This window comes from Syngnathus typhle, linkage group LG5 (genome assembly GCF_033458585.1).
Source record: "Syngnathus typhle isolate RoL2023-S1 ecotype Sweden linkage group LG5, RoL_Styp_1.0, whole genome shotgun sequence".
Classification (NCBI taxonomy): Eukaryota; Metazoa; Chordata; class Actinopteri; order Syngnathiformes; family Syngnathidae; genus Syngnathus; species Syngnathus typhle.
The window spans coordinates 15,268,618-15,284,712 of NC_083742.1; the positions used below are offsets into that span (position 1 = coordinate 15,268,618).

Genomic DNA, 16,095 nt, shown 5'->3' on the forward strand with positions numbered 1-16,095 from the left:
AAAGTCACTTTTGCACATTTCAGATACCGATGCACCCGGATCCATTCTTGCGGAGCATGGCCCACTGGGTTCTGGAGGAGTACAGCAAAGCTTTGGACACCCTGCTTGAGCAGACTGCCAGTAAAACAAAGTCAGGCTCCAGCGATCACGGTATGTCGGCTACGTGTTCCTCGGCTAATTGGCTTTAAGGACGCGTTTGCTCAAGAGCTCTAATGGCATACCGACTAATTTGGGCATCGTCAAGTGAGAAAACAATCGCATTAAATTGATGGGAACTCATTTAGGCGCGCTACCTGCTACTTCAAAAAGAAAAACTGAGATGAGTTGATGAATCCTTTGCAATTCTTCCCAGAGGTGGCATAATGTGTTTCTATTGAAGGATGTCTTTAAAAGATGGATGATTTGAACTTAACATGAACCAGACACAGTTATGATCCATCTTACTCCCAGGTCGGGATTCCTGTGCGACACCCCTTTTAATTTGTTATCAAAAGTGTATTTTAACATCAGTGGTGTGACAAAAGCTTGACGACTTCATTCATAATGTGGTGTCCTTGTGGGTTTTACAGCATAATGTTTTTTTTGTTTTTTTTTATTATCCTGCTTTTGTAAAAAGAGTGTGAACTGTGTAGCACCCGATCCCGTTTTTGACACTGACAGATGAGTCAAGTTCATGTTTTGTGTCTATGACAGGTTCAACGTCCGCAAGTAACGCCGGGGTTTTCAACTTCTACACCTTCCTTTGTACGCACCCGCTCCTCCTCCGTCGCCATTTCGGCTCCTCCAACAAGGCGAAAGTGGCCCTGACCGCCGAGGGTCGCAAGGTTGACTCCATTAGTCTGGACGAGAGACGACTCTTTTTTACTGCCGCTTATGATCATTTGCAAGCGGGCTGCCCGATGCTGGCGCTGGAAGTCCTCTCCAAGATGCCCAAAGTCCGCAAAAGTTCCAAAGTCAACCAGGAGTCCCCCGAGCTCAGCGCTGGGAGTAAGAGCGGGCCGACGTCTGAGCGGGACTGGTCCGAGCCCGCGCTGAATGGCTACGAATCGGGCGGTGGCAGTTTATCAAACAGTCGCTCGGATTCAGTGTTGAGTTTTGACTGGAGCCAGCCATCGCTCACACATCCAGATGAGCCACTGGAGCTGAAGTGGGACAGCGACAGAGATGACGAAGAGGAGCAGGAAAGTAAAAGTGGCAAAAGCAGCAGAACGGTACACAACAGCAATGTGTTCCACGACAGCATGTTGTCTACGATGGAAGCGGCGATGAGCGAGGACAGCGAGGACGGCGCTGACTTCAGCCACCCTTCTGATGATGTCTTGGCCACGCAGCTCAAGTTTACCGCCTGCTTGAAGATTTTGACCAATGAGCTGAGGACACTTTCAACAGGGTACGAACTGGACGGAGGAAAACTACGTTACCAGCTCTACCAGTGGCTGGAAAGAGAGGTAAGTGTATACCTTAACCGTCAGTCTCACCGTGAACCAGGTCTCCGGCAAACTTGCAGCTGTATACATGAATCTGCTCCCCATTACAGGTGGTGACTCTCCAGCACTGTTGCAGTTACAAGCCATGTCTTGTGGAGGTGTCTACCCTAGAAGATGTACAAAGTGCCGGCTTGGTTGAAAATGAACTGGTGGGTGCTGGATCTCATGAGTGCATCATTGATGATACTCGACAAAATAAACACCCGCAAAACATCAGAAAAGTGCCATTTTCAATTGATTTCATGTCGCCAGCATAATTTCTAGATGATGAGTTTGCTTTGGCTTTACGTTCCATTTTATCGAATGTGTTATTTTAGTATTGACGCTCCAGATGATTTTCAAACACTTTGCTAATGATTTGTATTTGCTTTTATTGAAACAGTTAGCACTATTTCAAGGTTAACTAAATGTGCTATGGTCCCAGGCCCCAAGCCCTTGCAGCGACAGTCAGAGGAGCAGGAGACACTGGCTGAAGAGCAATCAGCCCTTACTGAGGATGTTCCTGAGCTACTGCAGCTTGTACGGATCCCACGGTGGAGGATTGGCCTCTGTTCGCATGGAGCTCATTTTACTGCTTCAAGAATCTCACCAGGTCATTATAATATATGCCTCCATGCACTTTCTTTATTTTTTTCTCTTCAGCTTATTATTCTCAGGGACATGGGTGAGCTGAACTTCTTATCACTTAAGCGGTGATATCAGAAAAAAGTCAGCTATAAACAAATCACACTCGCATTGACAACGGTTTAAAATCTAAATTGCTTGACTTTTGGGGTGTTCGATTTTGTACGTTTCATTCTAAATCTTTTTCCACTTGGACATTTGAAAACTGCAGCTATCGTTTGCTGTCACATGTTGTCTTTTAGGTGCAACACGTGCACGCACACACACCCACACACACACACACACACATACACACCTACTTACTTCTTAGAAACCCCATGACTGTTCCAGTCATTCAGGAGGAAAAACATTGGAGTAAACACACAACTCCTTGAATTTTTTTTTTTTTTTTCCCCGATAAAGGCATTTTATCCCAGCGGTGGTCCTGCAGTTGTTTTCTCCTTTTGTGTGGAGGAAACAACAGTGCTTTGTGATTGCATGTGCACGGCAATTTTGTTTAAAGAATTCTCTAACAAATGATTGACATTCACCTCGCGGTAGGAACGTAATAGGCTTGGGCCACTCTTTCCCACAGAGCATCATGTAACAGCTTCTGGTGAAATACAGTTTTTTGATAATTTTTTTCTTTTCCTCAAAATCCCATTCGTGCATACAGGAGGAAAAACACATCATGTCATTTTCTTACCTTGCTGCTCTAAATTGTTGGCTCGTCCTATCTTGATTGATGGTTGTGGTTACGACTTATGCTCCTTCCTGACAGTTCTGTCAAAATATATTTGGACCAAAAAAATAACGGTATACTTTTTAAGTAATTAAGACTGTGTAATGTTCTTATAGGACAACGGCAGCCCATCAGCTATGACGGCATGCTGCCAGCACACCTCGATCCCGCTCCTGATGGCTTGTACAGCAAACATGAAGACCGTGGTGGCCAATCCTATTGTCTACCTGACCAACCTGACGCACGACATCCTCCAGACCATCAATGCGCTCAACTCCCCTCCGCATCCAGATTTTGTTCATAATGAGGTCAGTTTTTTTTTTTTGCCTTGATGCATTGTTGAATTTAATACAATGATTTATAACTTGGCAAACAACATAAGATTAAAAATGCTTACATTCTGCTTTTCGTTTCTTCCCTCCCCCCCCCCCCCCACCCCCCCCCCCCCCCCCCAGATATATGTCATGCACACTTTGGCTGCTTCCTTGTCTGCCTGCATTTATCAGTGTTTATGTGACGGACACTATAGGTAGGTTCAAGCAGCTATGATGGAAAAACCTGGTGTTGTTTGTGTTTGGAGACTATATTTTGCTATATTTTTGCCATTTGGCTTCACACGCTCAAGTACAGTAAAGGTCATACACCCACGGTTACCACGACAACGCGGTCACGAAACGGAACGCTGTCAACACAACACAAACGTCTGACACGTTTGAAAGAATTCACACCATTTCCCACTCTAGTTTGCTCACGCTCAAGAGAACACAGATGCCGCAAATGCATCCAACCTCTGAGGTGAAGGACACATTTTTGTAATACAAAATACCATTAGAAATAAACCGACTAATTTAGTTGGGGACTTCAGGTCCCAATAGCATGCCAGAATGTTGGTGTGCATAAAGTCAATGGCAGAATGAGGAACATAAAACACATGTCCTCAATTAATTACAAAGTTTAGAATGTGGTAGCGACGCGTTGCAGAGCTGCCTTTTAAAAAAATAATGAGTCTTTCGCTCTTATCTTCCAAAATCTCTCCAGGCTTACAGAGCTTCCAGCATTAAGAGTACCACCAGCTTGGTCAAGCGTAAAGTAAAATGAAGAAACATGACAAACTCACAAACACAATGATGAAAGCTTAAATATCATCAATCATTTCAAAGCAAGATAACACTTGTGACTTTTAGTCTTCCGCTGCCGTGCGATCAGAATGATTGGATAACGTTGCATATTATCATCTGACATAAACATTATTCCTCCCCTCTGCTGCAAATCTAATTCAAATTGAAAATCTAAACTGACAAATAGCAGCTTCATGTACATTTTTAAACATCCTTTTTAAGCCTCGAAAGTCACACTACTGTATTCGGAAAAGCGACGCAGAGAAGATCATCCCATTTGACTGCTTGTGTGCACCACCCCATGCGTTAGTTAGTTAGTATGCATGGTTACCAGTGGCCATGCCCCTTGTTTCTTTTCATTCTGCCCCAATAAATCTTAAAAGCAGAGTGGGCCCTGTGTCATTTTAGGTCGGAGTCAGATATGGTGGAAAATTTAGGGTTGTATTAAAGTTATCCTTCTTTCAAAGACATTTGCAAACTGCTCGGAAAGCTTCTGCAGTGTTCTCTGGCTAAATGTACGGGGTCACCCAGTCAAGCTCACAGAGAGAGTGAGGTGAAGCTTCAGCTTCTCAAGAGTAAATATCAGATTGCAGTCATCCTCTGTTAAAGTAGACTGTATGCTTTTAATTTGGAAAACAACGAGAAACATTTTTGCCTATTTTCTGACATGTTATCAACCAAACCAATTCATGGATCATAATCAATTTGTTGGTATATTTTCTGCACTACTTAGAAAAATGTACACGTTTTTTTCATAAGAGACATTTAAGAAGAAATGTAATACGATCAATTTCAAAGTAATTGATTGATGGAGGGATTGATTATTCAATTTTGTTGCATGCCTAATTACTGTGCTACATTAATATGGCACAATAGGCTTTTGAAACCTCTTTAAAAAAAAAAAAATGGATGATGTTTTGTCTACCAAACCACATACTCTGCCTGTTCTTCTTCCACAGTCACATGAACAACTTCACAGGAATGGTGTATCAAAGCGTTTTGCTCTCTCAGAAGCAGCAAGCAAGAGCCGCCAGCATAGATGGCTCCGTTCAGCCTAACACATCTCCTGCACAGTGGCCAGGTCATAAACAATATGTGATATTGGATTCAAAAATTGTCTGATTGTTTATGCTTATGGGACCAGGAGACATTTACATGGCAGACACATTCAACGAGAAAATATGCTCATACTTGTTTACGTCACTTCCACCTTCATCCTTTTCAAGCCTTTGCTTTGCTGTGTGTAACGATGCACATAGAAATAATCCCCACCACCACCATCACCACAAATCCAACACAGATGAAACCCGTAACCTTTCATTTTCCTAAAGTTTCCTAACTTTGCCTCCCCACTCGCTGTGCCGCTCTCCAGGCATCGCCTCAATGATCCGTCTGTTGAGCTCAGCGGGTGATGAGAGTCAGCCGGGCCTTTCCGTGTTGCTCTGTGAGATCCTGACAGCTGTTTACCTCAGCCTCTTTGTGCACGGCATGGCCACTCACTCAAGCAATGAGCTCTTTCGCATCATGGCCCACCCTCTCAGCAGCAACCTCTGGGTGACGGTGTTCGGAGGCGGCGCACGAACTCCCGTTGTTGAGAAAGCCAACAGCCCAGCAAAAACTCCCCCGCCAGGTAAGCGAGGACGATCAAGTTGAATTTGATTGAGATTGAGTCGGTGTGGAACAAAATGAGCCAAATTAAATCAGCGGGGCTGAATTATTGTTCTTGTCTTTCGGGCGTTGTAAGATGTAATCAGCCTTAGTAAGAATTGTTTTGTCCATATCCTCTCTGTGCAAGAGCTTTTAGTTTCATTTTTGTCTTATTCTGTTCAGTGATTTTTATGTCAAGATAAAAGCAACTTAATCCTAAAAACTAATATGAAATGCCTGAACATATCTTAGGTTAATACTGCGTACTACAACCAATTGTATTCATTATCAAATAATTCTAACTGACGGCGCTGAGAATGATCATGGAAGCAGATCTCTTTTGCTGTTGTACCTAATGAAGTGTCCAGTGGCTGTATTTCTCATTGCTAGCTTTCTATCGACATCATAAATCGGTTGCAAGACAAGATGGATATTACAATTATGCGCTCGTTAAATCCACAGCTTCACCGGGCACAGACGTCCCTGATAAAAAGCCCCGACGGTTCCGACTGCGCTCCTCACGCAGCGGATCGAAGGAAGACTCCAGTATAGACAAGGACCCTCCTCCGTCCAGTCCCAAGTCCGAACCGGTGGTAGACCAGGAAGCTGCTTCCATTTTCAAAGAATGTTTTGTCCCACCGGAGCTCAGCATTTGGGATTACTTGATCGCCAAGGTATCCCCGAAGACTCTCACTCAAAAATGTATTTTTCCTCATTTGAATGATTCTTGTCTTCTATTGTTCCACCAGCCATCCCTGCCGCCGTCAGATAACCGAGTTCAATACGACTCAGAAGAGAGCCAGGGCAGTGAAGATGATGAAGAAGAGGAGGAAGATGAATACGACGATATATTTGACCCCAACTCCCCTAAAAAAGAGCACACTAACTACAATTCATACAGGTGGATAGCGCTATTCTCGGCCGGCACAAGTTGAGGCTCGTCTGTAAATCTTCTGGCCTTGTGTTTTTTTATGAGACCAATGTTGGACCACTATTTACAGTATATTTTAATGTTCTTCCAGTTGGTGTTTAATGCGCTTGGCAATGGTTCAGCTGGTGCTAGTCAACCTCAAGTCCTTCTACCCCATAGCAGGATATGATCTATTGGGTCAGTACTAGCTATTGTGAACACACACACCCACACGAGTGTAGCTGTATTGTCATCCTCTGTCATGATTTTTGGCGCAGACCTGCCTGGAGCCTCCCCGCTGTGTCACAGTGTGCTGAAGACACTGCAGCGCTGGGAGCAGGTGCTGCAGAAAAGATTGGAAATCTTTGGAGGCCCTCCATCCAAGTACATCTCCACACACTTCCAGGAGGAAGCTATCACGCCAGGCCCCGCCCTACTCAGACACAAGGCGCTGTTTGAACCATCCAACACTCCATTCAGGTAGGCCCGTGTCCCACATTCCAATTAGTCGATACAAATTCTGTAGATTGTTCGGAAGTGATTGTAAATGTATCATGTCAGAGGAATTGGAGCAGCGTTATTGTTTATTACACTGCCACGAGTTCCCGTTTCCAGCTCGTGGATGGACAGTTTGTTAAATTCCTGTCTTTTGTTTTTAGCATCACGGCATTAGTGTCCTTGAAGCAACAATATGCCTGATAGATGTGGTGTGCTCCAAACATGAGCGTGAATATTTATTAGTAGTTGGCAACAGTGGCACAAAACGGCAATAATTAATGTCTTCCTGTTTTTGCATTTTGCTTGAGCTAATCCAGCTGACACGGCACCTTTTATTGTCGTTTCCAGGACGAGCCACCATTCAGCCCTCCCTGTCAAGCGCCTTTGGCAGTTCCTGGTAAAGCAAGATGAAGTGCAGGAGACATTCATCAAAAACATCTTCACCAAGAAACATGACGCTGGCGAGGTACACATTTTCACTGCACTTAATCACGCATGCCATATTAAAATGCCAGCAAATAACACTGCTTTGCTAATGCAGAGTTGGAATCAAATTTTAATTCAACCGCACTACAATTGATGAAATCCAATAAAGCTGTTTTTTGTGTTTTTTTATTAGCTGTGCATGATGAAATGTATTGTTACTGCTTCCAGCCGCATGACAATGTGTTTGTTGAAGTAATCGCTGCCTGTTGGATTAACATCACAATAATTCCCTTTCTCTGTGTGTTTGTATGCATGGTCCACTGCTTGCTTTATGTTGTGCGCGTGTGTGTTTCCTTTGTGGTATGCTACCTCCCAAATCAATAAAGTTGGTTGAGGACCAGACTGATATGAAATGTTCAGGGATGGACGAGACAGGAAACCACCAGGTAATGCTGCCATATACAATAGATGTGTTGTTAATGTGTACTCGTATGTATAAAAACTAGTTTGGTAATCAATATGACTTCAGTCATTTCCGAACCGCATATTACAAACTAGCAGTAGTGTTGGTGGTGAAATCTTACTGACTTGGCCTATTTTTTGCATTTTGCACTGATGATGGCACGTCTTGATGACAGAACTGGAGCACATGCAAAACCGGCACTGGTGTTTTCAAATGGATCTTGTCCTTCTATTCATGTGAAGTACATTGTGCCATACGCCGATGCTGTAAACACAGCTTATTTTAAGTACAGTGCCGTTTGTCTCAGAGGACTGACTCGCGAAACCATTCTCATTCTTGAACCTAACACTGTCGCACTCAATCTGCATCCCGCCGAGATTATGCGCGCTGCGTAAATGGCAAACCACCATATTTAGATTAAGGCGAGTCAAATGATACTTTATCCCATCTGACAGAGAGAGGCACGTCCGTTTCGTCTCGAATAAATGTAAAGGCCGTGATTTCATCTCCTGCTCTAAGGGTGCGTCTCGCTTTGAATAATTGCGGAATCACAACGTAACAGTCACCTCGGCGAGTTGCACTTGTACTTATTGCTCATATGCCACCGCGCTCCCGCTGTCTGTTTGGGCTAACCCGGTTATGTTGCTCACTGGAGGTTAGCGGGGCGGCACGACCGAGCCCCACGTGTTCTCCCCTCAAGGCACTGCAAACGCACGCGTATGTACAGTGTTGGACACATAGAATTGGCCCGCTTTGTGATTTGGCTGCTGGCACGTCAGCTTTTATCTTGGAAAGCAGGGGGGGGAAAAAAACAAATGTGACACTATTTATTTTGTCAAGTCAATGGCTCTGTAGTTAGAAACGGAATATTTTGTGTCGTTGTGGCAGCATATTTGCCTTAAGGAAATCTTTATAAAATTGTGATGATTGGATGCGTGTGTGTGTTTGTGTGTACAGACTGAGTCAGATCTGGGCTGCTCTGGGGGGAAGGCTCGCATCATTCACAAGGAGTCAGACATCATCACGGCTTTTGCCATCAACAAGGTATACCTCCCGTATGAAACTAAATACACCCTCACCACAATCAATGGCATCGTCTTATAAATTTGCATATGAATCATTTTGTGACCAGACCAATAACAGGACTTCTCTACTTTTATCCACTCACTCCCACTCACTGTATGTTCACTACTGTGTGTCTTTCAGGCAAATCGTAATTGCTTAGTCATGGCCTCTACACATGACATTCAGGAGTTGGATGTCTCATCCATTTTGGCCACACAGATCTTCACGTGGATCGATGACGAAGAGGTTGAAACTAAAGGGTAAGAAACGAGGGGTTGTCTTGTGAGCTAAAAGTTGGACTGATGCCATGTGAACACAATGCCTACGTTTGTTTGCTTGGTGGAAAATGTCTATACCACGGGTGTCAAAGTTAAGGCCCGGGGGCCAGATCCGGCCCACCACATCATTTTATGTGGCCCTTGAAACCATGCAAGTTATGATGTCAGCTAAATATATCAAGGACTCATATATAATGTAAAATATACTTTTAAAATCCATCTTTTCAAGTAATGACGTTGTAACATCTTCAATATGTTTGCCAACATTTCTGATGCCAAAGTTGATGCTCTTTGCGGGATTCATGAAAACGTGATGCCGTAACATTGCAATCAACTGTGTCTAAAGTTTACGCACATCTTGTACATTACATGAATATTATATTTTAATATATAGTACAGTACTATAGTATGTCGTACAGCTTTTTTTTTTTTTTTAAGATATTATAGTTACACAGCATGGCCATTTTCCTCTATTGTCCACTACTCTGATGCAAAATGTTATTGTCTCATCAGAGTGGGCACAGATGACTTCCTGGTGGTCCACACACACGATGACTTTGTCAGCCTACACGGCACCACGCCGTACACTCGCAGCAGCCCCGGCACGCCCATCAACATGCCGTGGCTTGGAGGCCACCAGACAGGCCGGGGAGCTTCCGTGGTCAGTTCTACTCATTTCTTTGGCGGGAGGTCGCTGTGGCATGTTTGGCAGTGATGATTACAACTAAGCATACATACCACATTGAAAATTTGGAGCCATACCCTCAAGACATTACATTGACTCATCTGAACATGCTAAATTGTCAAGTAAGCCTAAGATGTGTGATCTTTGAATTCCCACGCACTGCGCAGAGAGGACTGCTGTGGGCTTAGATTGCCGTCAGCCGCTGAGAGATTGCTTTGGTTTCACTCTTTGAGATGAATGTGTGTGACTCACCCTCATTCACATTCACCAGAGAACCCGCTGCTCTTAATAACGTTGCTCACGGTCAGTAGGAACCACGACTACCTGTTTGAGCCAGCGGAAGATGTCAGTAAGTAGTTGTTGGTTTAAAATGAGTCCGTAATCGCGTCACACCGGTTAGTAGCTCTGTGCCAAGAATGGACTTAATAGACTGGCTGTAGTTGTTTATTGTTATTTTGTTGTATTGGATCTCATTCGTTTGTGTAGTCTGTGTACCAAATGCCATTAGAACACATCCAACATTTGCATTACAGAACCTCATGTCAATGGCAAGTGGCACTTTAGCCCATACGCTTGACGCCGTGGTCTGTTCAGCATGAAGGATAGTTACTACAAAAGGCATGACAATGAAGTTCTGTATTAGTATTGCCTCACACATCTTTTTGTCCTCCTCCTCATTTTCACCTTCTTCCTTCAGATGATCAAGAGAAATATCAACAATGTGAGAAGAATGACCTCACATCCCACGCTGCCGTACTGTAAGTGCAAATCCGTCTGTCCGATAAGAGTTGGCAGCTTTTCATTTGACTTGTTTTTCTCGTTATGGTACATCACCCCGAATATTTCCCAAGGAGGATGGATTTGTCGGGGCATCACAGATGATACGATCCATGTCTTTGCTTTCTTGTTGGCGCTGCAGACTTGACAGGGGCGCAAGACGGGAGTGTGAGGATGTTTGAGTGGGGTCACTCCCAGCAGATCATCTGCTTCAGAAGTCCAGGCAACTCCAGAGTGACCAGGATTCGATTCAACCATCAAGGAAATAAGGTTGCTTAAATCAACCTATTGCTCTCCCATTGAACCTTGCCTTTTGGCTATTCTTTGCTCTAATGTGAGCCCGTCCCACCGAGATCTTCTGTGTTCACACATTCGTTCTCAACCGTGCCACGTTGGCACGAAGCACAGCCAGGAATTGGCTCCAGTGCACAATGTTCTTCAGCCGAGTGCACTCGCCTCCCGCGAAACCTGTCCTCGGATGGTGCCTCGACGCCGTCTAAGTCTCCTCTCTCGGCTCGGCCCAAAAAAGAGCTCGAGATGCTGGAAGAATTTGCAAACATTTCCCGCGGTTATGTAAGCGCTGCGGTTGAGAGCGTGGTGTGCGTTACCTGAAGGGGGCGCCGCGTCTCAACAGGTGTCCCCGATGCAGCTGACACTGAGCCTGTTGTGAAAAGAAAATGGAATCAATTGCCTGACTTAATTCTGAGAGCGGGGTTGTTGTTTTTGTGCAGTTTGGAATCGTGGATGCCGATGGCGGTTTGAGTCTCTGGCAGACCAACACAAGCGGAGCCGCTCCCAAACCTTATCTGGTACGCCTGCACACCAGCCTCGTTTGTCACGCGCTATTCTTTTTTCATTTGCCTTCTCTTTTTTTCGGGTCAAAACCTCTCTGGTGATGTCTCACCAACACCAGGCTCCCTCCTCCTTCTACTCGCATTTTTCATTTGATTCACTATTCCGCTGCCTCGTGATTACTGTCAGTGTTAGTAAGCGTCGTATGTGCTTGTGTGTGCGTGTGCCAGACTCTACAGTGCCACAACAAGACGGCTCATGATTTCGTCTTTGTGGGGTCCTCCTCCCTCATTGCCACTGCGGGTCTGTCTACGGACAACCGGTAACACAATCTATCAAATTCTCGATAAAGTGGAGCCGCATTTCTGGGACACTAATTTGATTTTATTCTTTTTAAACCATCTCGGGGACATTAGCGGCTCCGCTGCACAGTATGTTCAAGTGTTTTCCCAAAGTGCTTTGTTTCTGTCCACAGGAATGTGTGTCTATGGGACACATTGGTGACTCCCATGAATAGCCTTGTCCACGGTGAGGTGCATACACAACATACAGTACATGTATTGACTCAATCCTGGAGTCAATATTTTAACATTGACCAATTGTTCGTCAGCCTTCTGCTGCCATGAGTCCGGCGCCACCGTGCTGCTAATGGCGCCCAGGCAGCAGTTGCTGATCACGGGCGGGAGAAAGGGCTGGATCAGCGTTCTGGAGCTTCCTCACCGACACCAGCGGCAGAGCTTCCAGGCACACGACTCCCCCGTCAAAGCCCTCGCCGTCGACCCGACCGAGGACTGCTTCATCAGCGGGTCTGCCGAAGGCAGCTTGAAGGTACGTTGTGCCACCTCCATCCCCTGAGGTTGTTTGGTGTGTTGCTTGTTTTTCTAATGTACAACAAGGGAATATTGCCATTAGTTAGTTTAGCAGTCGATATTAGTCTCAAGGCATCCTTTGTCAGAAAACATAGTTCACCTTTTTTTGTTTGTTTGTATGGTTTGTTTTGATCACAATTATCTATAATTCCTCTGAACTCATTCACTAGCACTGATGGCTACTGATGGCAAATAATTGACTGGAGGGTTGGAGTTGAATGTCTTTTATTCGGATATATATTCTATAAAGTAGTGGGGGTTGATTGATACAACTTTTGTTTACTTTTGAAAAATATAAGAACATTTCATTTACCCACAATGACATTTAAAAGAAACATTGAATACAAAATCAGATTGTGAATATTTGAATAGGAAGAAGCAAAATAAGTAGGAGAACATGTGATGATTGGCCAACATGTCTAGCAGCCGCAGTGTAGCACCAACTGCTAGAAAGGGGGATTTTACCCCAATGTCATTTTTTTGCCTTTAATATTGGTGGCTGGCATCAGCATCATTTAATGTCAGAGACAACAGCGGGTGCTCAAAACACTTTGAATTGTTTTTGTCACACAAGGTAAGGGTAAAAGTCCTGCAGGGCGTCTCTTGTTAGGTCGCATCGCGTCGGCCATCGGATTAAGGTGCTAGCAGGTGTCAGGAGCAGCTGCTTTCTCCACAATTTGACTGACGGCAAAGTGTAAGCAAGGTTGGCGAGCCAGTCTTCAGGGCGGCGCTTCATCAGTCACCACGCCTGCTTTCGATTCAAAATCTATTGCCCCATCATGTGAAGTCTTAATTGCATGGCGGCCGATTGAAAAGCAGCGTGGAGTTCAAAGTGTTTGATGGGCGCGTATGGAAGGGCCAGATTATGTGACATTAATTAAGTCCTATATACAGGCTCTGCGCCTGCGATGGAGCTCATCAAATGAAATGACTCTCATGGTGGCTTTTCAAACGGAGCGGCTTCGTGTCCGCTCGCTAGGCAGGGAACAAACGTGCTACCGAGCTGCTGCATTATTGACGTTAAATGGTGGACGAAGAAAATAGATGGCCAGTTGATTAATGCGTCGTTAGGATTTTTCTTCGGTATGGAATGTCCATGACGCTACCACACATGATCACAAGTCATGACATGATTGGGTGAGCTTTGATTGTAAACCTTTCTCAATGGATGGGAATCCTGCCCAAATCAAAAGTATTTGCGATGTGTCTTCAGATGTGGAACCTGGCCACGCAGTGTCTGCTCTACTGCTTCCCCAACGAACACGCTCGGCAGTCGCTCTTCCGTAACTTGGGCACGGGCGTCATGCAGGTGGAGTTTGGGCCAGCCAATCACATCTTTTCCTGCGGCGCTGACGGCACCATGAAAATGAGGATCATGCCTAACCGCTTCAGTGTCAACAACAACAACACCCGGCAGCATCAGCACGGCAACCTCAAAAGTGATGTCAAGTTTATTTTGTAGACAGGAACTGTAGAGAGACTCCACCCATGGACCCGGAAAGTCACAAAGTGGACACAGGGTTGTTGTTTGTCCTTTTTTTTTTTTTTAATTAAAAAGAGGTCCACTTGAGATTTGTCTGCACAGGCAGTAGGTAAGAGAATCCTGGATTGATTATAAACAGACGATAAGCAGACATCCGAACACACTGGATTCGGTTTTACATTCCCGATTGAAAGTTTGGCTTTTCAAAGCACATTTGAGCTGACTTTTGTCGTTTGTTGCAGTTCTCTGTCGGGAACAAGGTGATATCTGCAGCTGCCTGACAAAGACTAAAGTGTCTGCAGGCAGGTTAGAGGTAAGGCGAGTTGTGGCACCTACCTTTCCGGTTCTCACGCTCATGCTAACCTCAGTCACACGATGCACATCGCTGGAAACGCGTCGTCCCAAATCTCTATTTGCATATAACGGAGACTCGGAATTACACGACTTGCAAAATGTTGGGATTATTCCCACTGAAATGTGCAATCAAAAGTTTAGAGGTCAAATTCAGTTCACCTGTAAAGGTTCTCGTGCAATCTAGCCCAAAGCCCACACTTTTTGTGAGTCGTGTAAAATGTCAACAAAGCAGTTGAGAATAATGTAAATAGGATGCGATGTACAGCACATTAGACAAAGATCTATATTCCTCGCCAATTATATGAAGTGTCCTTAATCTCTGACTACTAACTAGCTGTGGTGGTCTGTATTCTTGGTATAAAGTTGCACAAAATGTAGCTTTAATTTAACCAGTGCCCCTCTTTAAATGGGAACACCCCCTTTTCCTATTTTGGGAGGGTGGCTGCTGCTGTTATTCCCAACCGAATAAGCTGAAAAGAAGTCTTGTGGGCGAGCAGGTTTTAACTGTTTATTTGTACAGATGTTTTATTCCAATAACATCACACTTTCTGCTACTTAATGTGATTCATCTTGGATACTTTGAATTAAAATGGATTCTTTTGTTGTTTTCTCAGCCATTTAAAGGATTTTTGTTGCCTCCACCGTTGCTCATCCCGTGTCTTCCGTGCTAAATGCTACTAGCTAATGTGAAGGGGGTGACGTTGCACCTTTTCGTGCGACTAGAGGGACAGAATGCATGTTAGTTTTGATTTCCCGGGGAGATGTCGTTATATTATCTACACACGTGCAGAGAGTGATAGGCCCACACTGAAAAAAAAAAAAAAATACAGAACAGAATTGATTGACTGAAGTTGTTCTTTCGAATGACATTTAACATTAGGAGAAGAAATAAAGCAAAAATCTTAACTGGAAAGTCCATTTGCCAATATTAAGTTTAAACATCAAATGTTGCCTTTTTACTCAATTTGATTTCTAAATGAATTAGAAGTTATATGACTAAAAATTGCAACAATATTAAATATACCATTGACAGAAATGTGCTATTTGATGAAAATTAAGTTGTAAGATTGCTGGAAAAATTGTTAATATTCCATCTAATACAAAAGTAAACTTATTCGGGAATAAATTAATGAAATTAAATTTACAAATGTTTTTTCTTTCCAAACCCACCGATACTATTCTAGTCATCAAAGAGAAACTTATTCTCATAATTAATAACTCAATCCTGTATTCTTAAAAATATCACTTTATGCTCATTACAGCGCTACTTTGTGTGAACTGCATAAGTTTTCTATCAAAATTAAAAAAAAAAAAAATAGCACATGGGTCTCGTACTACAACTTAAATAAACCTGAGCTTCTTTTTTTCTACTTTAAAATGAGCCCTTCACACTCTTTCCTGTCATCATCCTGCCACTCGCTTGTACAATCATTTTACGTCAAATAGTTGACCAATTTTGTACAAATCCAACTCTTATTTATGAAACGTGTTGACTGGCGGAATGGCACATGTATGATTTCTTTTCCTTCTTCGGCCTAAACAGTCGCGATGCAATTTGTTTGGTTTTTTTTTGTTCTCAAGTGTGTCTGAGAGAAAAGGATGTGTACCCCTAACCCATCTTGTGGAGTTGATAAATACATTTTATCTGACGCAAAGCACTTCTATACACGCTGGAGAGTGGAATAAACTTGATCAAAGTGAGTGCTTTAGTTTTTTTTCCCCCCAAGACTCATCTCTCAAACCTAGTACCATAATTGGATCAGATTAACAAATAAAATGTCAGTTTGTTAAACAACTAAATTAGAGATGTAATTTGTTTTCAAACCTACAACCTCAGTTACACCATGGTGCCTATTCACAATATTAATAATTATATTCATGACAAAATGACAACAGAA

The 16,095-nt window shown here is 43.7% G+C and overlaps 1 protein-coding gene across 2 annotated transcripts in view; it reads left to right on the forward strand.

Annotated features, from left to right (window-relative positions):
- The window catches only part of LOC133154702 (dmX-like protein 1), a 30,506-nt gene extending 14,608 nt beyond the window's left edge, over positions 1–15,898 (forward strand). The window contains exons 28-51 of one of the 2 annotated variants that reach the window (XM_061279608.1): positions 24–150; positions 694–1,448; positions 1,538–1,636; positions 1,912–2,079; positions 2,949–3,140; positions 3,288–3,361; positions 4,910–5,031; positions 5,323–5,580; positions 6,060–6,271; positions 6,347–6,498; positions 6,620–6,705; positions 6,786–6,987; positions 7,354–7,471; positions 7,818–7,877; positions 8,852–8,938; positions 9,101–9,219; positions 9,751–9,898; positions 10,620–10,680; positions 10,842–10,969; positions 11,431–11,508; positions 11,722–11,813; positions 11,967–12,019; positions 12,102–12,319; positions 13,574–15,898. In XM_061279608.1, coding sequence (XP_061135592.1) covers positions 24–150; positions 694–1,448; positions 1,538–1,636; positions 1,912–2,079; positions 2,949–3,140; positions 3,288–3,361; positions 4,910–5,031; positions 5,323–5,580; positions 6,060–6,271; positions 6,347–6,498; positions 6,620–6,705; positions 6,786–6,987; positions 7,354–7,471; positions 7,818–7,877; positions 8,852–8,938; positions 9,101–9,219; positions 9,751–9,898; positions 10,620–10,680; positions 10,842–10,969; positions 11,431–11,508; positions 11,722–11,813; positions 11,967–12,019; positions 12,102–12,319; positions 13,574–13,822 — 3,858 coding nt within the window. In that variant the 3' untranslated portion in view covers positions 13,823–15,898. The remainder of the gene's footprint in view (positions 1–23; positions 151–693; positions 1,449–1,537; positions 1,637–1,911; positions 2,080–2,948; positions 3,141–3,287; positions 3,362–4,909; positions 5,032–5,322; positions 5,581–6,059; positions 6,272–6,346; positions 6,499–6,619; positions 6,706–6,785; positions 6,988–7,353; positions 7,472–7,817; positions 7,878–8,851; positions 8,939–9,100; positions 9,220–9,750; positions 9,899–10,619; positions 10,681–10,841; positions 10,970–11,430; positions 11,509–11,721; positions 11,814–11,966; positions 12,020–12,101; positions 12,320–13,573) is intronic. The other variant, XM_061279609.1, reaches the window with a different exon arrangement.
- Positions 15,899–16,095: the final 197 nt, after the last annotated feature.